The sequence below is a fragment of the Primulina huaijiensis genome, chromosome 3, assembly GCF_012295235.1.
Source record: "Primulina huaijiensis isolate GDHJ02 chromosome 3, ASM1229523v2, whole genome shotgun sequence".
NCBI classification, from domain to species: domain Eukaryota; kingdom Viridiplantae; phylum Streptophyta; class Magnoliopsida; order Lamiales; family Gesneriaceae; genus Primulina; species Primulina huaijiensis.
The window spans coordinates 28,473,725-28,499,527 of NC_133308.1; the positions used below are offsets into that span (position 1 = coordinate 28,473,725).

General features: G+C 36.7%; 4 protein-coding genes and 1 long non-coding RNA gene across 11 annotated transcripts; 4 read left to right on the forward strand and 1 right to left on the reverse strand.

Annotated features, from left to right (window-relative positions):
- The first annotated feature begins 251 nt into the window (after positions 1–251).
- LOC140972375 (uncharacterized) lies at positions 252–2,405 on the forward strand. Its single transcript, XM_073434821.1, has 3 exons — positions 252–616; positions 730–1,468; positions 1,541–2,405. Exons 1-2 carry the CDS (start codon positions 336–338, stop codon positions 1,052–1,054), a joined length of 606 nt encoding a protein of 201 aa, XP_073290922.1. The 5' UTR covers positions 252–335; the 3' UTR covers positions 1,055–1,468; positions 1,541–2,405.
- Positions 2,406–6,186: 3,781 nt separating this feature from the next.
- On the forward strand, positions 6,187–9,050 carry LOC140974397 (BTB/POZ domain-containing protein At5g66560-like). Of its 2 annotated transcripts, XM_073437826.1 has the most exons (4): positions 6,187–6,742; positions 6,841–6,910; positions 7,014–8,306; positions 8,383–9,050. In XM_073437826.1, exons 1-4 carry the CDS (start codon positions 6,696–6,698, stop codon positions 8,962–8,964), a joined length of 1,992 nt encoding a protein of 663 aa, XP_073293927.1. In that variant the 5' UTR covers positions 6,187–6,695; the 3' UTR covers positions 8,965–9,050. The 2 variants fall into 2 exon arrangements, with proteins under 2 accessions (XP_073293927.1, XP_073293926.1); XM_073437825.1 differs by having other exon boundaries at positions 6,740–6,910.
- On the reverse strand, positions 6,778–7,325 carry LOC140974398 (uncharacterized). The gene is made up of 2 exons (XR_012174779.1): positions 7,184–7,325; positions 6,778–7,056 (listed from the first exon to the last, which is right to left on the reverse strand). It is a non-coding gene; the product is annotated as an uncharacterized lncRNA (long non-coding RNA).
- Positions 9,051–10,769: 1,719 nt separating the features above from the next.
- LOC140974399 (histone-lysine N-methyltransferase SUVR5-like) lies at positions 10,770–20,977 on the forward strand. Of its 6 annotated transcripts, none has more exons than XM_073437828.1 (13): positions 10,770–11,094; positions 11,579–11,678; positions 12,526–13,071; positions 13,646–13,948; positions 14,103–14,213; positions 14,951–15,061; positions 15,709–18,477; positions 18,755–18,916; positions 19,519–19,635; positions 19,705–19,808; positions 19,912–20,049; positions 20,355–20,442; positions 20,585–20,977. In XM_073437828.1, the coding sequence occupies exons 3-13, from the start codon at positions 12,589–12,591 to the stop codon at positions 20,690–20,692; spliced, it is 4,494 nt and encodes a 1,497-aa protein (XP_073293929.1). In that variant the 5' UTR covers positions 10,770–11,094; positions 11,579–11,678; positions 12,526–12,588; the 3' UTR covers positions 20,693–20,977. The 6 variants fall into 6 exon arrangements, with proteins under 6 accessions (XP_073293929.1, XP_073293933.1, XP_073293928.1 ...); XM_073437832.1 differs by lacking the exon at positions 11,579–11,678 and having other exon boundaries at positions 15,709–15,807; positions 15,901–18,477; XM_073437827.1 differs by lacking the exon at positions 11,579–11,678.
- A 1,671-nt stretch (positions 20,978–22,648) lies between these two features.
- On the forward strand, positions 22,649–25,611 carry LOC140974400 (BTB/POZ domain-containing protein At3g50780-like). The gene is made up of 2 exons (XM_073437834.1): positions 22,649–24,182; positions 24,473–25,611. Exons 1-2 carry the CDS (start codon positions 23,538–23,540, stop codon positions 25,448–25,450), a joined length of 1,623 nt encoding a protein of 540 aa, XP_073293935.1. The 5' UTR covers positions 22,649–23,537; the 3' UTR covers positions 25,451–25,611.
- Positions 25,612–25,803: the final 192 nt, after the last annotated feature.

The window sequence follows — 25,803 nt, forward strand, 5'->3', positions numbered from 1 at the left end:
GGAATTTTTTCTATTTAAAAAAAAACATTGGATTTTCTGTTCGTGCCATATGTACCTCGTAGAACAAGTGGATAGAATATATTATTGGGCTGGGCCATAAGTTTTGATGTGATTTGCAAATTGGACATAATATATTAGTCAAATTATGGGTTGGGCCGCCCTCAACAATTTGACCCTAAAATCTCTGGTTGAATTAAATCCTCAGTACGTCGTCGTTTTGTCGAGGTTGCGCTTTTAATTACAAGGCTTTCGGTTTCAATTTGGCGCGGTGAGGTTTCTCATTTCTTCCATTTGAAACACAAAAGGAGCGAAAGGGTTTTCCAATATTCTCAAGCATGGTGGGAGAAGCCGCGAATTCTTCTGCCCAGGGTCCTGAGACTGACAAAAACCTCAATTCTGTGGAAGCTACCATCCAGTCTGGAGTCGATTTCGGCTGCGCCGAATCCACTTGCAATAACAGCAACAACGAGAGCAACGGAGAAAGCTCTGTTGTTGTGTGTGGTGTTGGGCGCTCGCTGGGATATGCGGTGGAGTTGATGGTGCGTGGCTCTAATGCTTTTGAGGAACGTGATTATGCTGAAGCCACTGATTGCTTCAGTCGTGCCCTAGAAATCAGGTGACCAGAACTGCAAGACTTATTGAGTCGTTTCACATTTCCTTTTGGTAGTTCTTGTGCTAGAAATTGTTGTATGTTCTAAAAATTGATTATGATATTGAAATTGCATTCAGGGTTGCACATTTTGGTGAACTTGCTCCTGAATGTGTCAGTGCTTACTATAAGTACGGACGCGCACTTTTGCGTAAAGCTCAAGAAGAGGTTGATCCATTGGCTTCTATGGCCAAAAAAGAGGGGGTCTCTCAGGAAGATTGTGATAAAGATGAAGAAGGAGCTGATCCGTTGGCTTCTATGGCCAAAAAAGAGGGGGTCTCTCAGGAAGATTGTGATGAAGATGGTTCTGTGAAAAGTTCTGTTAATGGTGGATCTTCTGCTACCTCAGTTTCTACTATTGAACAAGAAGGAAGCACCAATGGTCTGGATGAAGTGACAGGTTGAATTTAGTGTTTAAATCGTCTATATTCACCGATTATTGAAATGGTCATTTCATGGATAATGAGTGGGTAAACTGAAAATGATCGTTACAATCCACCTGATTATATGCATATTTCATTGTTTAATTGTTTAAACTTCATAATTATCCTCTTATCAAGGAACTGCAATATGTGTACACATTTTTTTTCAACATTATGCATGAAGAGAGGTTGTGTTGATGAGAAAGTGATGCTGAAGACCTCGCTGATGGTGATGAAAAACTTCATAATTATCCTCTTATCAAAGACACCGGCTGCCTCTGAATCAAGAGAACTTGTTCCACCATCTTCTGATGCATCTCAGTCAGGTGATCTCATGGCTCACAAAGAATCTGAGATTGACACACTGACTGGTCTGTGTGATGAACTAGAAAAGAAGGTAAGAATTAATCAAATATCGACAATTCTTGGAGCAGCTTTGCCATTGTATTTACTTGTTTCCATATTGTAGCTAGAAGATCTTCAGCAGCTTGCTTTAAACCCAACATCGATCCTCTCAGGCATCTTAGGGATGATGTCCGCAAAAGCAAAGGTTTGTGAGAAAAGTGCAGTTTCAGTAGCAATGAACTCTTCTCAGATGGATACAGCCAACACTGTTGGAATCACGGAGTCTCCAACTGTTTCCACTGCTCATTCAAATAAAACTTCTGTTGTTACTCATCTGGGGGTTGTTGGAAGGAGTCAAGGGAGTGGTCATGAGCTCGACCACCGAGTCTGGGCCAACTAAGAAGCCTTCAATTGATCCATCATCAAATTATAGCGGTGGCAGTACCTCTTGAACCTTCAGTGCTGACCAAGGAGATGGTTTAATGGTCACCGGTAATGCTTTATCATTTACAAAAGTGGATCATGAAATATATGTGAATTTGAGTGTCACAAGTGTTCATTGTAGTTTGCTTTCTCTATCAACGTTAAGGCTGTTATAACCTCGTACTTTCTTGTGTAACCATAGTTTGCGATCTACTAGTTTACACTTTTACTGACCCATCGTCGAAAAGTGACCGATATTTGTACCTTCTGCTTATGATGGTTGTATGTATGACTGTAGTCCACACAGGCCAGAAGGTCAATAGTCGCAAGTGTCCCGTATCGATTTTATTGCATTGGTTAAACTCGAAAATGGTAAACCTGTTTATCTTTTAGTTGCTTACAATATAAAAAGAATTATAGTAATTGAACTTGAATGTTTTTGTTCTTTTATTCGACTCTAGTTATCCAGTCCTATGTTAGATATGCATAGAATGTTGTAAATTTAAGAGAAATATTTTGACTGATTTTATTTTTTTGAGTGAATATTTTAACTGATTTTGAATGAATGGTGAGTGTATTTTACAGAATAAATGCATGATCATTATCACGTCTTACTCATGAACATTTGAAAATTTGAATTTTATATTGAAAGAATATTTTTGTATTTAATACATTATATTGTTAGATACTACTTTATAATTGTTTTTGTTCTATTTATTATTGTTATTCAAATTGAAAGGTATTAGAGGTTTGTATATGGTTTTATATTGTACTTTTTAGGTAGATAAAATTATCTTGCCTTTTAATTTATTACAATACATATGATATTGAAAAATAATTTATGATAAATTTACTAATATACGAAAGTGTTTCAATCCTATTCGAATTTTATTATAAGAAATGTTATTTCAATTTTATCCGAATTTGAATGATTATACTACTACTGGTACAAAATGAATGACTGAAGCTCTGGACAACGGTTTATGTGTTGGATTGTTAGTCAACTGGGCAACGTGACTTATGCCTGGAAAGTGAGTCCAATGAATAACGAGTTAAAACTCTTGTGTATTGTTCATATGAACAGTGTGGTTTTCGTACCTTGGCTCGTAATAATCAATTTTATGAATCTCGCTTGAGTAAGTGGGAAAAAATGATACACCAAATATTGGTGAGAGCCACCTCTTTAATCCACATTAATATATGTAATCAAATATATGATCGTTTGAATCGTTATAAATATATAAGAGCTCAGTTTATTCTCTTGCTAAATCTCTAAAGACTTGACTTCTATTTTCTTCTTATTTATTTTAAATTCCTGATACATGATTCCGAATATGATAAAAATTGAGAAAATGGATATGCTGGCTTAGCAAGACCATGATTTTTCTTTGAATTTTTATTATCTTTTATAAAATCAATGATTGTGCACATTTTCGCTATGATATGTTAAAATGATAATGACAATCTTATAATTTGGGGATCACAAGATATTATAAAACAACAAATTTTTAAATAATTGCAGTTATCTCAATTTGACACTTATATTTTAATTAACTATTTTTAAAAATCTCATAAAAATTCATTCCCTAAAGCTTTAAATATTTTTATGAACTCTTTAGTTTTTATATAAATGTTATTTTAAAACCAAACAATATCTATTTATTAAAACAAAAAAAAAAATACAGTTGAATTTGTGGAATATTAAAAATGTAAGAGTGATTTCGTGGTTGATGTAAGAAGGAACGTGTAGTTTGGATTCGTTGGTTGCTGCGTATGTCGTTCAATAATCAATTTCTGACGAAAAGTCGCACACTTTCATGTTAGACTATAACTACTTTTGTTTCATCTTCTTTGGATTCACGTTCCCTAAAATGTTCTCAAAATATTTATTTTTTATATTTATGTATGTATTTATATTTTGCAATACTTCTTCTGTTATTTTATTAATATACTTTTATTTAATTTGAGAATTTTTAATTAACTAAGTAATGTAAAATTAACAAACATTTTATATAAACTCATTATATAAGGGTGAAACCGATTTTTTTTTTTAATAATTGATATTTTCAATGAATTTTTTAATCTCTGTGGAGAAAACAAACAACTTATATAATTGGAACATACATATCATAAAGTAAAAAAAATCAATTATATATCATGTCTTTTTTATTAAATGTGATTTTTTTGTCTGTTTGTGTTTTGTTTTAATCGATTCGGTTTTTTGTCTCCGATATTCTATAAACTTGTAATTTGTTTATTTGGCTCGTGAACTGTTTTTATTTTATTTTACTCGTAGTTATCTCTCGGATCTTTTATTATTTAAATAAAATTTGTATTTGTTTTGCTACAAAACTCAAATATTTATGCATCTTTATTTTAATGATTCTTATTTTGTTTTTGTTTGTCTCAAATTTACGTTTTGAAAAACATGCAATAAATTTTTAAATAAATGAAATAATGATAAATTATGAAGTTGTATGTAAATTTTCTTTTCTGATGTTTTTTTCTTACTTTGTGTGTTAAAAAACAAGTCTATAAAATTGAGATAGAGACAATAATACTTTAGGGGAGTATGCTTGACCTTGTGCAGGGTGCCAACTTTATTATTATAATAATTATATAACATTTTCACGGGGGTTCACTCACTCACTCACTCCTTCCCGTTACTAATAATTACAATTACTCAGCATTAGATTACCAATTTTAAGGGAATTGTGTTTGTTATTACTATACAAAAAATGAGGTTGGAGTGTGAGAATACCGTTTTGAAGTGCCAATAACAGATCTCTAATTGGTAAAATACAAATCAATATATGTATAACAAGCTTTCATATAGCTCTCGGTCTCCTCTTTACGCAGCAATTTTGAACTCAAGGAAAAAAATATCAGAGTGTGAATTTCGTGCCCTGTATTCAGAGAGTTATCGGTGAAGAAGAAGAAGTTAGTTCCTGTTTTAGTGTTAACCACTCTTAACCAACTTATCTCTATTTAATCCATTGACTTCCAAGATTTTAGTCACAGCCGTTGGATGGATACTTAGCATCCTTGTGCAATCTAAGCCCTTCGATCATAATGAGTCAAATAATCCTCACAATTCTCCACCTATTTGGCTCATTTCAGTGGTTCTAACAAGTGGTATCAGAGCCATGGTCTAGATCGAGCCGTGTGGGTAGAATACTCGATACCTAAACGAAGGATGTGAGCGCTCCCGGTAAAAATCCTTTATTAAACTCTCGAGGTGGGTTATACTCCCAGTATTCATGTAAAGCGTGCGCTGCAACGCAGTGAAATGGAGTAACCTCGATTGGAGGACGAATAAGGCTTGAGGGGAGGCTCAGACCATGAGAATAATAGTGAAACTTCGTTTGAGGAGAGGATTGTTGGGATGCAACCAAAGTCCCACATTGGAAGATCTAGAGAAAGATCATGGGTTAATAAAAGATGGAATGATATCTCCATTGATATAAGGCCTTTTGGGTGGTTCCAAAAGCAAAACCATGAGGGTTAAAACCCAAAGTGGATAATATTATACTAGTGTGGAGATATCCGGATTTTATTGGTCCTAACAGTTTATGAGGGAAAAAAATTAATATTGCTAATTTTTTTTTAAAAAAAGTACATGATTACCAGTGATATTTGACGAAACCAAAATCTCAGGGAAGCAAAATCCATGTCAACGTGTGTGGGAGCAAACATCCGCAAAGATAACTGAGATTCCATGTTTAAATTTTTTTAAAATTTTTGAGTCCTGTGGGAGTGGGAGATTAAATTAGAGACAGGCCGGCAGAGAGTTAATGTGCATTTAAGGAAGTGTACGGTGAGTAGATGTTGAAATTAATGCCAAGAATCGAGATTCGAGTATCAACAAGTGTCATTCACGCTAATACATGTGAGCTAAAAGAGATTTGAATTTGGTTCACGGGGTATGTTTGACCAACCTAATTTCAAAAGCTCAGAGATTTCTTGTTGAGGTGTGTTCGTATTTAATAAGAGGCATATGGCAGTAGCAAGGTGTAATATTTGTATTATATATATTTATGAAAAATAAATTTTATTATAATTGGATCTCGGACGATAAAATTATATAAGGCATAGGTCAAAAGAAAGATCTATATTATTAATATATTATTCAACTTACAAAATCTTTAAATTTTAAGAGGCATGATCTCAATTGTTATGTGATATGTCCAACCTCAAAAGCAAAATGGACCGAACATGAAGTTTTGATGAGTTCAGGCTCATGAGATATACTAATCATGGATTTTTTATGCCCTAAAATAACGGAAAAAGAACACTAAAAAGACCTAACAACTCATGATGATTACGATCATAATTACAGCAAGAAAATGTTTCTTTCTTCATTTTGAAACCCAAAAAATGCTTCTTATAAAGTAGAAATAATTCAAAAATCGCACTTTATATCTCAAAATCCAACCGCCCTTTTTTTCGATCTTTCCCATTCACTCTACAGTTCAGGCATAGAAAGTACAGGAAAAGAGGGAAGATTCTGGTATATTAATTTGATTAAAAAAAAAAAAAAAGCCCACCCCCAAAAAGAAAAGAAATGACCAATCAATCCAAATTCGAAAACCCATGATTTTTGAACTTTAATAATTTACCTTTCTCGATTTCTGCTCAGAGCGACATTTGTCTGTTCCAAAGTTTCTTGAATTTCTTCCTCCATTCCTCCCTTCTCCCTTCAAGTACAAGCAAGTGAACTTCTCCCTTTTAGTTTTCCACAAACATAATCATTCCACGAGACCCAGAAACTCAGAAATTGAAGCTCATTTTTTAGTACTCATTGCACACGTAGTCAAGTCGAATACCCTTTACCTCTGCATGATTCTTGCTTGAATATGTTGAAGCCGGCATCAGAAACACCCGGTTCCAAAGGGCAGGCATGGTTGTTAGCTCAAACTCCCACACTCTGAACTCAGATTTCTTTATTTTCTCGTTGCCTTTCCAAATCTTGCTTCTTGAATCTCTGCGCATTGGTTGCAGGTTTTGCACAACAGGGTTGCCCAGTGACGTCATAATCGAAGTTATTGACATGACTTTTCATCTTCACAAGGTCAAGTTTCCTCAAATACCTCAGAAGTGGTGTCATATGTTGAACACTTTCACTGATATTCTTGTTTTCTTGTGTTTTAAATCTGGATGAACCCAATTTTCAGTTCCCTCTGATGTCAAAAAGTAGGAAGCTTCACGACCTGATAACTGAAGAAGAGAAAAACCAACCAAGAATCACAAAAGTCCAAAACCCATATGAATCCAGCAAGAAAATTGACAGCGATAATCAAGAAGATCAAGACATTGAAGAGGACGAGGAAGAGTGTCACATCACCTTCCCAGATTTTCCCGGGGGTTCTGAATCTTTTGAGATAGCCGCGAAATTCTGTTACGGCGTGAAAATAGATCTCTCGGCCACCAATGCCGCCGCCCTCCGTTGTGCCGCTGACTACTTACAGATGACTGAAGACTTTTCGGCAGACAATCTCATTTCGAGAAGTGAGATTTTTCTGTCCCAATCTGTGTTCAAGAATATCAAACATTCTGTTAAAACGCTATCCTCTTGCGAGAAGCTGTTGCCGATGGCGGAAGATCTCGGCATTGTTTGGGGATGTATAGAGGCCATTGCCACCAAAGCCGCCGCCGTAGACCCTTCGCTGTTCGGCTGGCCGGTGAATGATGAGGCTGTAAGCAACATAGGGGTGCATGAAGCTAGAGGGAGTGCGAAATTCAGTAGAGGAGGAGGAGCAGCAGGTGGGGATTCATGGTTAGATGAGCTATGGCTTTTGAGTCTTCCGATTCTCAAGCGCTTGATTTTCGCCATGAAAAATTTCAATTCGAGCTCGGAAATTATCGAGAGCTGTTTGATTTCCTACGCGAAAAAGTACATTCCCGGAAGCTCTCGCACAACGAATAAGCCATCGTCGTCTTCTAGGGTTCCAACAGAGAACGAGCAGAGAGAGCTTCTAGAGACGATTGTTTCTCATCTCCCTGCATATAAAACCTCGCACTCGAATCTATCGTTAAAAACGACGAGATTTTTGTTCGGATTGCTGCGAACTGCGTATATTTTGAATGCTTCGGGGGTTTGCAGATCAGCACTGGAGAAGATAATCGGATCACAACTAGAACGCGCCACCTTGGATGACTTGCTGATTCCGAGCTACTCGTACTTGAATGAAACGTTGTACGATGTCGATTGTGTGGAAAAGATTTTACGATATTTTCTTCAAGGAATTGGAGAGAGATCGGTAGATAGAATAGGTGGAGATGAGAGTGGTAATCACAGATCGGCGGCGTTAATTCTGGTGGGAAAGTTGCTAGACGGATACCTATCGGAAGTTTCTTCCGACTCTAATTTGAAGCCGGAGAAATTCTACGACCTTGCTGTTGCGCTGCCGGATCACGCCAGAATATTCGACGACGGACTTTATAGAGCCGTCGATGTTTATCTCAAGGTAAACAATAATATCAAATCAATCATCGAAACTACGTATTTCGATACTCAATCCAATGTTTTGCGAATTTATGCAGGCTCACCCATGGTTATCAGAAGCAGAGAGGGAGAAGATTTGCGGTGTGCTGGATTACCAGAAACTCACTCTAGAGGCGTGCACTCACGCAGCTCAGAACGAGCGTCTGCCTCTTAGGGCGGTGGTTCAGGTGCTGTTCTTCGAGCAGCTTCAGCTCCGCCATGCCATCGCAGGTACAAATCATATCACCGCCGACGCAGGAACCTCGGCGGAGTTGTCGCGGCCGTCCAGCGAGAACGGAGGAAGAGTGAAGGCAGTGGAGGACGACGCGGATGCGTCGGAGGCGATCTCGCCGGAGGAGAAACGGACGTGGAGAGCGGCGGTGAATGAGAACCAGCTGCTGCGCGTGCGCGTGAATAGCATGAGGACTCGGGTGCACGAGCTGGAGCGGGAGTACTGCACCATGAAGAAGACAATCGAGAAAATAGAGATGGTGGGCCCACAAAGACACGTGGGGAGAGGCAGTTGGCTGTCGAAATTCGGGTGCAAATTTAAGAGCCAGGTGTGCGATTCGCATGAACGCGCGGTGGCGGCGGAGACAAGGAAGGGCCGCAGCCACCCCCCGGCCGCCATGAATAATTGATTCAAATTTCTTCATTTGTTTAATTGTGTAAATACTTGTCATAGATTTCTTAATATCTTATTCTGTATGAAATATTCTGTTTTTTTTTTATATAAAAAAAATCGCATGCTAATTTTAAGTTTTGATTTATTTCAATTTGTACAATCGACATTTAAAAATGATTGCGGCCTTTTTATTATCTAAATGTAAAAATCAAAATACTATAAAATAAGTCATAAAAAGAAATTTATTATTCAAACGATGGATGAGTTTGTATAACTTATTTTAGCAACACCGACTCACCGAGAGATGATAATCCAGAACAAAATTATGTTGATCGAGATGAGAATTGGATAATATTTTCGGTGTTGAAGCCGACCCGACAACAAGGCGATTTGGTTTAGGTTAGAAGCTGCGAGTAGAAAGAAGTGGCACCACATTTACATATGTAAATAAATCAAGTCGTTTGTGAGCTATTCGTAGCTCAAATTGATAAAAAATTTATTCGAAATCATTCGTTGAGATTATGGAGTCGAACTCGAGCTCGAGCTTAAAGATATTCAGCTCGTAAACATGTTCGCGTGCTCGATTAGTTTGTTATGCTTTGAGTGTACAATAATAACTTACATTATTGTCTCATTCACAATGAAGGCAGAGGGTGTAAACAAGAATGCACCAATAGAGTTCCAAAAGACTAAGCTCATGACCCGTTTAACACACACAACTGACCAAAACTCTCTCGGCACCACTCAAATACTTGCATTTCCTATGAATATCAATTAAAGCATTCCCAAGAAGCAAATCCAAACTATATCCATGCATCACAGCATCACCATGAATTTCTTTAGCCTTCGTTAAATCCCCTGCATTTGTACAGATTTTGACAGCTGCTAAAATAACAAACTTGTCTAGAAGCACTTTTTGGCTGTTTTTTTTTATTCCATTGTAGACTTTATTGCTTCCTCACACCGACCCATTTTGGTATAAGCTGAAATCAATGCAGTCCATGACAATACGTCTGGTTCGGAAATATTGTCGAACAGTTGGCGACTGAAGTTATTCCTTGAAAAAGAATATAACTTCTTTCTTTCATCTGGATAGTAAAAAATTGATCTTCTTAGTAAAGATTCATTTTTAGCAGTTTCGTATTATTTACAGGTTTTGAGTGATGATCTTGATTTCAATTTAAATAATTTTTGTTACTTTTGAATTTATGGTTTGATGTAATAATTTCTTTACGCTAGGAATCATACACGATCATATAAAATTTCAAGAGTCTAATAAAAATAAAAGAAATACTTAAATGGTTTTAAAATTTTCAAAAAGATGAGTTATGGTAGCAACAAATGAATCACAAATTTACTAAAAATAAAAAACTTTGTAAATTGAAATGAACATTTTATTATTTTATCCATCTTGATTATACAAAATTTTTTCTCTTTTTTCGATTGTCTCGAATTATATAGTTCACTTTCTATGTTTAATATTATTTTTCTTATTAAATATAACCCTAATATATTTGATTGACAAATTTAAAATTTTAACATGTGTAAACTTTGTTTTCCAATGATTTTCTTACCCTTATAATATATAATAGTGACATCATATTAACATTGTCGTATGTATTTTTTTTGATGAAAAATAAATTTATATTTTCAATTATGAGACCAACAACATTTTTCGAATATATAATTAGGTTGGCACCAACCGAATCCTATGAATACTCCAATCTGCCCCCAATCCAGTGACACGAAATTCCAAATCTACCCCCCACCACGTTACAAGTTCCATTTCCCCCTAGACCTGCAAAATCCAGCCCTAACTTTTCAACCTATACATACAAAAACAATATCTCTTCCGCATTTTCACTAATATTTTTTGCTCCACCCTCCCAAATTCCTCATAACCCCCCCACCTCCACCGATGATCTGCCCATTCTCCAACCCTTTTAATTCTTCTTTCTTGCCCCTGTTTTCATGTTGTGCCCGTCACATTTACGTACCCCAATTTTCCCAGCCAAAAGTGTATTTGGTGTCTCACACAATTCACATCTAATTAGTACCCTAATAAATTACTAGTCAAAAGTTGCAATTTTCGTCTAAATTAAAAAAACCCACTTCGAAAAATTACGGTGATCCACAGTTCTTCGAGGTACATTACCTACACAGCCTTGAGTTTGTCTGGGAATTATTGATTTTTTTTTTTTTTTGGGATTCCCATTTGTTATGTATGTGTATGTATATGGGTATTGTTGGTATATGTGTGACATGTTTAATGGTAACATTGCATAGCACATCCATGGCCTAAGCCAAGAGTTTTCCATCACAATTACAGGTAAAATTAAGTGACCCAGTAAAGGAAACAACTTGTATCGATCTATTTTTTTGGTTAATTAAATTGGGTTCGTGTCAAAATTGATGTGCCATTGACTGTAACTTTACTGTTGCGTTAGGGGGTTCAAGAATAAATTTTTTTTTCTTTTCACGTGTTGTAGTCTGTAAAATTTTTGTACGGGGGGGTTTAAATTTTGTAGTGCTAAAGTCTTAAACTTTTATTTTTCATTTGATTTGATTTTATGTGTTTAGGGTTTTAATTTTTGCTTCAAATGAGATAATCTTTTAGGGTTTTTAAACAGATGGATGCTTATAATTTAGGGGATTTGACAGCAATTTAAAGGGCATGTATTGGAAAATGTGTTTTTTGGCAAGGGATTGTTGTTCAATGTTGCATACTGGGTAAAGTTCTAGTCTTTGCATGTAATTCTTGAAATTCAGTTGAAAGAACTAATTTTGAAGTTAAAAGTGTAATGCTATCAGCATTTTAATTTTGTCTCGTAATCAATGTGATTGGTTTTTCTTCATTTTAATTTTTTTTCAAAAATGTACTCTGTTTCTGCATATTATTCGGATATGTTCAGTACAAGCTCAACTTACGCCTGTATTGACTTGGGACGTCTCTAGGTGAGTTTTAGTTCGGGCATGATCTCCACGCAATGAGCTGGAATAATATTAATGCTAAATGGAGCTTTATTGAAAAAACTATACATAGATAATAATCTTACTTATTTGGCAAGTTTTATCGGGATCTTCATTTAAATGCTAACTACTTTTAATCAGCTAATTAATTTTTTGTTGAAATTGTTCCCTTTTTAGCTATTTTCTGGACTGTGGATCGAGATATAAAGAAAGAAGTAATTTCATTTCGGATGATGATTTTAGTGAAGTGGTGCCTTGAAACTAAGTTGATGGCGGAATTTATTATTTGAAAATTTTGATTTTTTTTAAAGTTTGACTAGCCCAGTATGGGACCGCCTCTGAATTTTATAGCAGAGATAACAGTTAAATTACTGGGACGAGGAATTTGGTAAATTACATTGCTCGTCATTGTATTTTAATTCCTCTGCATCATGTTCATGTCTTTGACGCAGACATATGCATGCATGGGAAACTTGTAACTACATTGATGACAAGTCCTGAAAACCACCAATCTTTTACTTGGAAATACTTTTTGTATTTTAGTTGCATCGTTATTTTCGTTGTACACTCCCTTGAATCTCTTTAACCTCACTGTGTCTGACTGCAGATTTGATTTGGTTTAACTCCTTCTATGGACATGAGCTGACATTAAAACTTTTAGTTTTAAACAATGGAAACGCTCCCATGTACTGGTGCACACAATGTGGGAGAATCCGATCGTTCTGAACATAGCTTGCAAAGAGCTTATAAATATGATGGAAAATCGGAACTTTTCCTTGATGCAGAACAAGTTGGGAAAGAAGATCTCAAAGCTAATGGTCTAGTGCTAAATGGGGTTGAGTCTCATGAGTTAGGGGAGGATGGTGGTCAATTTATTTTGGAGAGATTCCCTTCTTCAGAAGGCTGCTCAAATGTAGATATGTATAATGATTTTGATGCTGACAGACAAAATCTCTCCAGTGACTCCCATGATTCTGAAGATGACCATTTAGACCAGAGGGATCATTTTTCTGGACCTGATGTTGCCTTAGATCACTCTCAGATAGTTTTTGAAACTGGTGAAAGCGGATTGCCATATGACAAGCGAGAGGGATTATGCCATCCTGAAATCAGAGATGTAGAATTAGATGAAGCCCAAGCAGTTTGGGTGAAGGTATATATAACTCTATTTGTTTTGGCGGACCTTTTACAGTTTTATAAATATGTCGGTGGTTTCTATCCAGTGTTCATTATAATTGTAGTCAGCTCTGCATGATATCTCAGATCTAGTTTCCAAGTTGAAGAAAATAAACAAATATCCAAAGTTGATTCTAGAGTCTGTGTGATGATCAGACATTTCTGCAGTAGAATAATGTAACCCCATGAACTCCATAATCACAACGTCAGCAATACTAAAAGTTCGTCAAAATGCTTAAAATTTCATGATGATCATGTTAATTGGCACGAGGCTTCAGATTTATGTTCAAGCTTCATGAAATTTGAGCTCAAAGTTTCATATATAAAATGCTGAATTTGTTTTTTATTTGCACATGTTATGCTGAAGGTTAATAATGCAGTAGAGTACAGGAATTCTGATCTATGACTGTTTGACAAAAAAAATTTCAACTTCCCTGTAATATTTCTACCACGAGTTCATTTTTATGAACTTTACTCTTGTGCTTATGAGAAAAGTATGAATATCATTTGAGGATTATTTGATACTAACTGTTCAGTTTTGGCACTTGTAGTGGAGGGGGAAATGGCAATCAGGGATCAGATGTGCAAGGGCTGACTGGCCATTATTGACTGTGAAAGCAAAACCAACTCACGACAGGAAACAATATCTTGTGATATTCTTTCCGCGGACTAGAAATTATTCTTGGGCTGATGTGCAACTAGTCCGTCCAATCTCCGAATACCCGGAGCCAATTGCTTATAAAACACACAAAGTTGGTCTGAAAATGGTGAAAGATTTAACTCTTGCTCGTCGTTTTATTATGCAAAAGCTGGCTGTGAGCATGCTAAATATTCTCGACCAGTTGCACCTTGAGGTTTGCTTTTGAAGTTAATCCCTTCATTTAACATACATTTCTAAGCATGAGTGTATGAAGGGATTTTCAGATTGGCGAATATTATTAATTATTATCTTTATGTTGATTCTGCTGCTATCGAATTCTGTCTCAAGATCTTTTCATGGTAATCCAGGCTTTGGTTGAGAGTGCTCGTGATATGATGGTTTTGAAGGAATTCGCAATGGAGGCTTCACGAAGTAAATTTTATTCTGATCTTGGAAGGATGCTTTTGAAGCTTCAAAATGTAAAAATTCTTTCATTTCATTTAGTACTATGCACAACAAAAAATATTGTATTTTTTACTTTTATTTCTCCTCCATATGTTGAGGTTACATCAGGGTAGCTATAGTTATTTCTGCTATTATGATTCACTTTGCAGCTGTAGAAGTTGAAATTAGGCTTAGCCTACTGTGGCTATGAATAAAATCTGAAAGAATGTTATAGCTACGAGTTTTTATTGTTGCTCATTTTTTGAGCTGAAATCTGTTGGTGCTTTTTGCCACCATAGATCCATTTATTGATTTGTTTCTGCTCTGTGCTCCTTCAAGTTATCACCCCCTGTTTATGTTCCCCATTTTGTGGTTTGAGATTTACAAAATATTTTATGTTTGTATTAACTTGTGGTGGTGGTGGTGTGTGTATTTCTAATATTCTAATTGCCATAAAATTCCCTAAACAAGTTAGGGTTACCCTACGCAAAGATTCATTGAATTTACTGTTAGGATGGTTCAGTATGGTTCCTTGATAGATCCTTTTCCAATACAATACAAAACTTCAAATGTATTGGCTTTACAGGTTTTGATGTTTCCTTAGATTTTGTTAGTACTTGATTTATATATGTACCATATGTAAAAATTTGGATAAAATCAGTTTAGCTGGTATAAGAGAGAGATAATGATGTTCTTTCAACATCTGATTGGCAGTGTTTATTATTTTCCTGATCAATATAACATCACAATCTGGTTGTCTTTTGTTTTTCAGATGATACTGCAGAGCTGCTTGAATTCACATTGGCTTCAACATTCTTTGCAGCCTTGGATGCAACAGTGTCAGAATGCGGATAATGCTGAATGCATAGAATTGCTTAAAGAGGTACTTGCAAATCCACAAGTTTCAATCATGCATAGATGTCCGTGGATATGAAAGTCGTTGGTGCAAATTTAATAGCATCTGAGTCAACTGAGATAACCACTCAATTTGGTGTACTTCGTAGTATTTATCCTCACCAGAGTAATCATTTACCCCATTAAAAACTTGTCTTGTAGTGTCTGCATATGGCTTGATGTTTTTTTTTTCTTCCCATTTTTGAACTTGCTCACTGCATATCTTGATAAGTTATAATCTGCTTTTTAGTTAATGTAGAATTAAATTCTTGATAGCACAAATACATGAGTGGGTGTTGAACATATAAATTTGCGAAACTGTCCTGATATATGGATTTGATTGTGAAACAAATCGGAATGCTTCATGCATTTTCTTTGTAACGGTTTTTAATTTTGTTGTTTTTCTTTTTGAGAGTTATCCTTGGGGCATCATCCATCCGTGGAATGAGCTATTAATCTTATTTTAAATGGAAACTTAGCGGTTAGCATGCACCTTGATTGCCATGTTATAAGAGTTCAAAAATGAGAACTTCATCTTGATTTCTCCTGTTTCAAATGCAGTGAATTCCTCTTTCTTATTTTTATCTTTTACCATCAGATTCTAAGACAACTATTTCAATATTTTTCATGGTTCAGGAATTGAACGACTCCATATTATGGTATGAGGTAAACTCTAGGTCAAGTTCAGCATCATTGATGGAGCTGGGATTTGATTGGAAGAGTTGGAAACAAGAGGTGATGAAGTGTTTTTCAGTTTCACATCCTATATGCTCTACTGTAGGCTCAAACGAGCCTGTTAATGATAATGCATTGACTGGGGGGCTTCAGATAAGCAGGAAAAGACCTAAGCTTGAGATCCGTCGCGCTGATACACATGCATTTAGTTCACACCATTCTGCTCCTTCTGAAACCAACTCTAGTTTTTTCAATGGATATGGTGTTGCAAACTGCTCAGCACTGAATTCTGAGGCTCCAACTACGATAAGTTCTCAGGATGCGGCTGCCCCAGCGGCATACACTGGATGTGTTTCTGATAAATGGGATGATATAATTGTCGAGGCTGGAAATGTGGAAGTTATTCAGGCTAAAGACGTGGAACTGACCCCTTCTGCTTCTGTAACGCCAAAGTTCCAAGAATCAGGAGATCGTAATCGACAATGCATAGCTTTTATAGAATCTAAAGGAAGGCAGTGCGTGAGGTATGCTAATGAAGGCGATGTATATTGTTGCGTGCATTTGGCTTCTCGTTTTGCTGGAAATTCTGCAAAAGCTGAAGCAATGCATTCTGCTGATTCACCTATGTGTGGAGGTACCACAGTGCTTGGGACAAAATGTAAACACAGAGCTCTAGTTGGTTCTGCCTTTTGCAAGAAACATAGGCCACTCGATGGTAAGAATATGATATCTGCTGTTACTAACTTTAAAAGAAAAAGCGAGGAAACTATTGTGTATCCAGAGAGTAAAAGTCCGACACAATCTGTGCTTGACCGAGTGACTGAAAATCCTGCCCGAGTTGATCCATTGTTAGATATGGGAAAAGACTTCATCTCAGCAAGCACTATGATAGAGAAACCTGAGCAGCTTCAGCAGGCTCACAGCAGTGATGAGATGGTAGAGTGCATAGGTTCATGGCCCCAAGTTGGAAATGATCCTTGCCTCGAAATCCCGAAACGACATTCTTTGTACTGTGAGAAACATATACCTAGCTGGCTTAAACGTGCTAGGAATGGTAAGACTAGAATTGTGTCGAAGGAAGTATTCATAGATCTCCTAAAAGATTGTCATTCTAGGGAGCAAAAATTGCAGTTGCACCAAGCATGTGAACTCTTCTACAGGCTTTTGAAAAGTATATTGTCTTTGAGAAATCCAGTACCCAAAGAAGTACAGTTTCAATGGGCAATCTCTGAGGCTTCCAAAGATCCTAGGGTAGGGGAATTTATGATGAAATTGGTGCACCATGAAAAAGAGAGGTTGAGAAAGCTCTGGGGCTTTGGGGTCGAGGAATTAGAGAAAGCATCATCAACTATTGAAGAGTTGGTTCCAATTTCGATGCTGATGTCTCATGATAGAAATCTCGACGAAAATGTTATCAAGTGCAAAATTTGCTCAGAAATGTTTCTTGATGATCAAGTGCTTGGAAAACACTGGATAGATAGCCATAAGAAAGAAGCCCAATGGCTTTTCAGGGGCTATGTTTGTGCAATATGCTTGGATTCTTTTACTAATAAAAAGGTTTTGGAAGCTCATGTGCAGGAGAGGCATCGTGTGGAGTTTGTTGAGCAGTGCATGCTTTTACAATGTATTCCCTGTGATAGCCATTTTGGGAATCAAGACCAGTTATGGTTACACGTTCTTTCAAGTCATCCCTCCCATTTAAGGTTGTCAAATGCTACTTTGAAGCAAGATGAAGGTTCTTCGCAGAAAGTTGAGCCAGAGAAGCAAGCTCCATTGAAGAACTCCAATCCGGGGGATCAATTGGGCACGCGGAGATTTGTTTGTCGGTTTTGTGGCTTAAAATTTGATTTGCTTCCTGATCTTGGTCGTCATCATCAAGCTGCTCACATGGACCAGAATTTTACTGGTCCTTGCTTGACAAAGAAGGGTATTCAATTTTATGCGCATAAACTAAAATCAGGGAGACTGACACGGCCACGGTTTAAAAGAGGTTTGAATTCAGCATCGTATAAGATTCGAAATAGATTACAGTCCTTGAAAAATGGCATCATCCCATCGAAGTCAGTTAACCCAGTGGATATCATGGTTCAATCAAATGTGCCTGAGGTTTCTAATCTTGGTAGATTGGCAGATTCTCAGTGCTCAGCTGTTGCTAAACTGTTATTTTCAGAAATTAAAAAAACAAAACTGCAACCAAGTATATCGGAAATTTTATCAGTTGCAAGATCGGCTTGCTGCAAGGTAAACCTTGTGGCATCATTGGAGGTTAGTTATGAAAATCTGCCAGAAAAAATATGCCTGAAAGCTGCCAAATTGTGTAGTGAGCACGACATTTTAGTTGAATGGCATCGCGAGGGTTTCATATGCCCCAAAGGATGCACCCCTAGTGCTAGGTCACCAATTTTGTCTCCATTGGTAACCTCATCACATTACACATTGAAGGGAAAATCTTCTATTCAGTCGCATCTTATGACATCAGAGTGGACAATGGATGAATGCCACTGTGTTATTGATTCCCGACATTTTTCTCTTGATCTCTCCGAGAAAAATATCATTTTATGTGATGATATAAGTTTTGGACAGGAATCAGTTCCAATAGCTTGTGTCGTGGATGAAAATCTTTTGAATGCAGAGGGGCCTGATGAGCGAATTTCCGAATCCTTTCCATGGGAAAACTTTACCTACATCACGAAGTCATTAATTGATCAATCTCTTATTCTTGAAGCGGAGGTATCTTCATGCAACTTGTCTGCGAAAGAGTTGATCATAAATGAGTTGTTTCTTGTTTGATATTGTGCAATTACATTTGCTGTATCATGAACAACTGCATCCTCCTTCAGTTTTTCACATATGAGCAGCAGAATATTACAATGGAGTCTGCTTGATCTTAACCGTGTTTTCTTGTTTTTGTAATTTTAACTAATATTGACCGTGCTCCTCATAAATGCACATGCATTCTAGTTTTCTAACCAGATTTACGAAATGCTCAAATCTGTACTTTGTCCAGAGTTCACAGTTGGGCTGTTCTTGTGCACATTCTACATGCTTTTCTGCAACATGTGATCATGTGTACCTTTTTGACAATGATTATGACGATGCCAAAGATATTTATGGCAAGCCCATGAATGGAAGGTTTCCTTATGATGAGCGGGGTCGAATTATTTTGGAGGTAAGCAACAGTTTCTTCCCGGCTAGTCATATCTTCCCATTTGTGCAGTTTGGATGCTCTCGAGCATTTTCTTTATAATGGTTGTTTTACACAAATAACTTTTCTATTCTCGGAACCTGTGCATCATGATTCTGGCTGTTGGGTTTGAATTTTGGTTTCTTGGTTTATCATATTTTTTTCGACGACCTTCAAATGTTTATTTTGTGATTACTAGTATATCATTCACGTAAAGTAATAGACTATGTTTTTCTAGGAAAATATTCGAGAGCCATTTCAAAATTGTTGTCTGATTCTTCCAAAAATTACGTAGTATGGCATTCATCTCAGAAATAAACTTCTCGTACAAGTTTAAATTATGAAAGTTGATTTTCCCAAGCTTTGTCACACGTTTTGATTCAACATTACACAGTTGCATCTTGGTTCACTGTGATACTCTTTGCGCATAACATCGTTGAGTGATGTACGCTTAATGTCATTCAATTGTATTTTGAATCAACAAATACTTGAGGTCGTTTAATGGTCGATGATGCTGTTATTATTTTGTGCTTCTTCATGGAGAAGTTATCTGCATAACATGTTGAAGCTTTTTCTTGAATTGTCAGGAGGGTTATCTAGTTTATGAGTGCAATCAAAGGTGCTGCTGTAGTAGAGCTTGTCAAAACAGGGTTTTGCAAAATGGAGTTCAACTGAAGTTGGAAATATTCAAAACGGAAAAAAAGGTGACTCTCGGAAACTATATGGAATTTTTTCAGTATTGGACTAAACTCTAGTGTCCATCCGAATTGTAGGGCTGGGCAGTGAGGGCACGTGAAGCGATTCTTCGTGGGACTTTTGTATGCGAGTGTATTGGTGAGGTCATTGACGAGCAGGAAGCAAATAAAAGACGAAACAGGTTTTGTTTTTTAATACCTGATCAAGTTTATTTACCAGTTGATCTTACCGATTTTAAATTGTTATCGACAGATTTAAACATTCTCCTGCTTTTTGTATAGCAGGTATGGTAAAGAAGGTTGCAGATATTTTTATGAGATCGATACTCGTATTAATGATATGAGCAGACTAATTGAAGGGCAGGCCCCATATGTAGTTGACGCCACTAATTATGGAAATGTTTCACGCTTCATTAATCACAGGTGAGGAAGGTTTTAGTTTTTTATCTTTTGAATTTTTTCCTCATTGAACTTTTGTCAACATACCATAGCTCAAAAGCCAGTTGTTTCTTCATGTGAAAATGCTTTAAACCTGCCATTCTATTTCAAATTGCGCGAGACATCTGATTGTGTTTAAACTTCATGGATTAAAATCGTTGAGGAAATTTTAATTTTTTTTATCTGACCTAAGTTTTTTTTATCCATGATTAAAGATGTGATCTTTATGCGTTATCCATAGATGATGTTGCACTTTCAGCACCAATATGATCCTCTTATGTTGTTCTCAGTTGCTCGCCAAATCTTGTGAATCATCAAGTTCTCGTTGAAAGCATGGATAGTCAGCTCGCACACATTGGTCTCTACGCCAACCGAGATGTATGCATTCTTAACTTTTCCTCCAAAGAATCAAAACTAGATGAAGCATTAACCAGAAGCAAAATTTTTCTGCTTCCGTTGAAAACTTTTCAACTCAAGTTTCTAGTATTCTAATGCTTTTAATCTTGTATATATCGAGCAGATATCTTTAGGGGAGGAATTGACGTACGATTTCTGTTACAAGCTATTGCCTGGAGAAGGATGCTTGTGTCTGTGTGGAGCTTCCAATTGCAGGGGAAGGCTTTATTGAACTATTCCTATACTGGAATTAGCGCGACTGCATAGTTCTATCTTTATTCTTTGTAGTGCACTGCTAATTTTTCCTCTTGAGAGTATAGATATTATTTTTCTGTTGGAACTTCGATAGGCTGGTAACGTGGACGTATGTTGGCACATTACAATGAGGTCGATGATAGACTATGAATCGTATCACGTGCTAATCAGTAAATGAAAATGTAGAAATAATCGAATGTCTGTGCCTTTTATCTCAGTTTTTGCATTAAACAATGAGAAAGCAGGTGATTGATTATATTGCTTATTTTATTTTTCCTTTTACATTAATTCCCAATGATTTGGTTTGATTCATTTTGAACAGCAGAAACATTGAACTTTTTACAAGCACATAACCATGGACTGGAAAGATATAGAACCTCTGACGGTTCCGAACCAGTTTTACTGGACAAGTGTTAAGTTTAAGAAGAGTATGTATTTCGTGAGACGGTCTTACATATTTTTATTTGTGAAATGAATCAATCATGTTCATATTAATAATAAAAAAATAATATTTTTGACATGAAAATTAATATTTTTTCATGAATGATTTTTATAAAATATTTATCTAACAAAATTGACTCATGAGACCGTTTAATAAGATTATTTATGTTTCAAGAATATTTCCTGGTGTATATATATAAATTCTGACTCCGTATATGAAAAATTGTTTTTAAGTATTTTTTACTGGAATTTCATTTGAAACAGCCAAGAGCTCCTATAGTGTAATCCACATAAAAGAAAGATATGGCAACGTGGGGCAAATAAATATTAGAAGAATGCCGAATTGTTTTCATGGTTATGTTGAAGCTTGCCTATTGTTTCAATCTCATAATTTACCCACCATCGCCTTTAAGTCCTTTTGTTCCAATTTTACAGCAACAAAATGGTCCATCCTCTAAAAAAAATAATGCAAGAAAAGATGAGAAAGTCAAAAGAAATTTGAAACCACTCAATGATATATAGGAAACATGGGGTCTACTCTATCTTTACCCAATTGCTTTTACTTTTGTAATTCGTGCCCGAGGGATGACTATTTCTCATATATATCAGTATAATTAAAAAAAATTCAGACAGAAATTATAAGATACTGAGGCATCTCCAACATACTGCAATTCAAAACGACAAAAATTTATGTGAGACGGTCTCACGGGTAGTATTTGTGAGACGGATCTCTTATTTGGGTCATCCATGAAAAAATATTACTTTTTATAGTAAAAATATTACTTTTTGTTGTGAATATGAGTAGGGTTGACCCGTATCACAGTTTAGGATCCGTGAGACGGTCTCACATGAGACCCACTCTTCAAATAATTTTAAGATTCTATATCCTCAAAGTACAAATTAAGCGAGATAAGAGAAGATAAACTCCCAAAAAAAATTATATCATGATCTTATCAAAAACTAAACCAACCAACAGTTTCTATACTTATATTTATCAGGGTTGAGTTTTCGCAAGCGTAAAAGTGGACTGAACATACCCTAGTGTAAAATTCAAGGGTGTAAAATTGATTTGGACATTGTTAAAACTATAAAAATATATAAATCCCGTATAGCGAAATTAAAATTGGACTCTCATTAAGCATCTAGTTTCATGGAAAATTTTATTAGTTTGAACCATCGAGTAAGGTTGTATCAGGAGTATTATTCCCGAGCGGTATAACCTGGACGTTCAACAGATGATAAATATGTCTTGAACATCAAATAATAACATATTATACCGCGATGGTATCTGTATTCAGGCATCGCAATTGCTAGGCGTGGTCTGATTAAGAATATTCAGGCTTGAGCCATTGCTTTCAGGATAGACTCCTCCACTCTCACGCACACAAAGCCCACAAAAAGAGGGTATTTTAGACTACTCATGTTCCAAAAGACGTGTCTTGTAATCTACGGTGTCTTCGAGCAAAACCATTGATTCCTGTCTCTCCAAACAACCAATAAATAAGCCACAAAGTCCCAGACACAGTAGATTGAAATGTGACGCAACCCATCTCTTCTTGCATGCTTGTCTCTCTTTTTATTCTCTCTCAGTTTGTTTTCGTGTGTGTATTGTCTGTGGAAATAGCATGAAATCATTAAAAAAATTACTTGTAGTTCAAATCAAGAAAGCATTTTTCAGACACAGAGTCACATGCAGATTGCAAAGTTACAAAAACAGGCATCAACAAGCCTGTTTTGCACCACTCCCTCTTGCACTGACTATTTGCTAGTGTCAAGTTGTTTATTCAAGATTTCTTGATCTTCGGGAAAATAATAATTAAAAAAAACTGTGTTGAGTCCGGTTTGGTAAAGCAGTTCCCTTTATGCTAGACATCATAGCTTCCTCTTCAATTACTTTCAGTGGCTCATGGGGGCCATTGAGTAAAGTGATAAAGAGACGGGATTCTCAGAGACCCTCTCTCAGATTTCTGTGTTCCTTGGTGAGTTCTGCTTTTTCATTCTGGAGGTCGAAGAAATTTCTTTAAAATTGGTGTTTAAAGTTTCAATCTTTGCGCTTCTTTTGTGATCTCTTGGATTTTTACTGTGAAGCTCTCCTGAAATTGTAGGGAGCAAATTCCTTTTCCTTGCGCTCTCGCATTTGGTGAAGAAAAATTAGCATATTGTGGTTTAGATTTTCTTGATTCATCTTTCTTGCGACGGAGAGAGACACATTTCCATGTTCTAATTTAGACACTTTTGTTCATCTTTACTGATGCCAAATATAAGAAGACAAAACTATTTGAAGTTATTAGCATATTCCCGATTTTTTTGGGGGTTCATGTTTAGTTTCCTTCATAAAAGATCCGTTTCGACTTAATTGGGTATTTGAAGTGTTCTTGAATATGTCTGAAATAAGGATTCCGAGAGTAGACCAAGCTCAAACCAAAATTAGAAATGTTCCAATTGCTGTGACCCCCGAAGGATTTTGGTGTTGCCCCTCTCCCACGGTGTTTCAAAAGACTCTAAAGGCACAACCTCCATTGAACAAGCCCAGATCATCTCTTTCTGCCCATGGTACTACTTCGGTTGAGAGAAAGCAAACCTCGGCGACTCTGAAAAAGTCTGGAAGTGTGTCAAGGAGGACAGATCTTGTTACTGAGGAACCACGCACTGAAAGTTCCAATGCACCTGCTCTTAATAATAATGCCCCGGTGAAGAATGAGAGAACTCCTCGGCCGAAGCTTGAAAATGTGCCTAGGAAGTTGACGATTGAGTTTGGTGAACCTGAAACAAGTGATTTGAAGTTAATTTTGCTAGGAAAACAGGGACTTACTGTGAAGTTGAGCGTTCACAGGAATATACTCTTGGAAAATAGTAGTTACTTTGCCAAGAAAATTTCCGAACAGCAACCTGTCTTCCCGTGTCTTGAAATCGAAGACTGTGAAGATGTTGAGATATATGTTGAGACTATTGGATTAATGTACTGTAAAGAGCTGAAGCCACAGTTGATTAAGCAGAGCGTGTCACGTGTGCTTCGCATCCTTAAGGTAATCGCAATATGTTTCTCTATTATTGTGTGAGCTAGATACTGGTTGAAAGATGTTTCTGTGATAGTTTATGTTTTGAATTTTTCTTAATCTATAGAAGAATTCTGGACTTTGAGCTGGTATATGGGTCTCCAGGTGAATTTATTCAGACAAATCTCAGTTAGCCTAACTTTGACTAATTATATCAAGAATTTATACTACAATGGCTTCCATTATTCCGATTCACATGTTTTAAGGCTATTTCCCTGTTTATAACGCATTCTGTAATTCTGATGGCAACTCTCTTTTAGATTGCTGAACAACTGGGTTATATGCCGTGCATCCAATCGTGTTTGGAGTACTTGGAAGCAGTCCCTTGGGTTGGTGAAGATGAAGAAGAAAAGGTCGTGTCTTTGGTCTCAAGTCTCCAGGGTGAGGGATTAGGAGTTGGACCTGTATTAAAACGAGTCTCTCCCGAACTTTCAGATCCACCAAAAGACACCCTTTCTCACATATTAAATCTAGTTCTGAAGAGCAACGAGGAAAGAGGGCGACGTGAGATGAAATCCACTGTCCTTAAGCTCCTCAAAGAAAACCAGAGTCTTCCTGGCTCGAATCACTTGTGCAATGAAACAATCTACACTTCTTGCGAAGGCTCCTTGCATTCTTTGGTGTCTCTGTTCAGACAAGCTGCTGCGCCCGAGTTTTGCAACAAATGTTTAGATACCAGGGACCCAGTGGTGAAATTATTGGTTCTCGAATCCGATAACCTCTTATGGTTGCTCGACATACTTGCCAGCAGACAAGCGGCAGATGACTTCGCTACAATATGGTCAACTCAGCAAGAATTGGCTTCGCTTCACACAAAACTTCCAACCCCGATACGCCACCATGTTAGCTCGATTACAGCAAGATTATTTATAGGAATCGGGAGAGGGGAGTTGCTTCCATCCAAAGATACACGACATTTGTTGATTCAAACGTGGCTACAGCCACTGATCAATGACTACAAGTGGTTGCTACACGGCTGCAGATCGTTTGATCGTACCGTTGTGGAGGAAGGATTAGGCAGGACAATCCTCACACTGCCTCTAGAGGATCAGAAAAGCATTTTGCTCTCTTGGCTAGGTAGTTTTTTGAAGTCCGGTGACGACTGCCCCAATCTTCAGCGAGCTTTCGAAGTGTGGTGGAGGAGGACTTTTATCCGGCCATATGCCGAATTTGAGATTCTCCAGCAGGGAGATGATGGCCTAAGGACATCAACTTCAAAGATGGAGGTTGAGCAATAGAATCTTGGTATTTTCAGTAACAATTTGGATCTTTTTGTGACTTTATTATTTAATCTGATCTTTAAAATTGAACTCCTCGTATGCAGTTTTTAAATGTACTCCCCTCTTGGTGTTGCATATATTGACTGAATTTCTATAGTAAAGCGAAGTCATCTGATTGATAGTAATTGTCAAATTCAAGATTTTACATACTCTATAAGGTGAATATCATTTTTATTTTCTCTAAAATAATGAGTTAGCTTTTGTTATTGTAAACTAAGATAAACGAAGCTTGGACGGCAATATGCATTCTTTCCAATCATTTTATTTCGGTATGGTTTGGTTAATTTTTTTTAATTATTATTATGATTTTG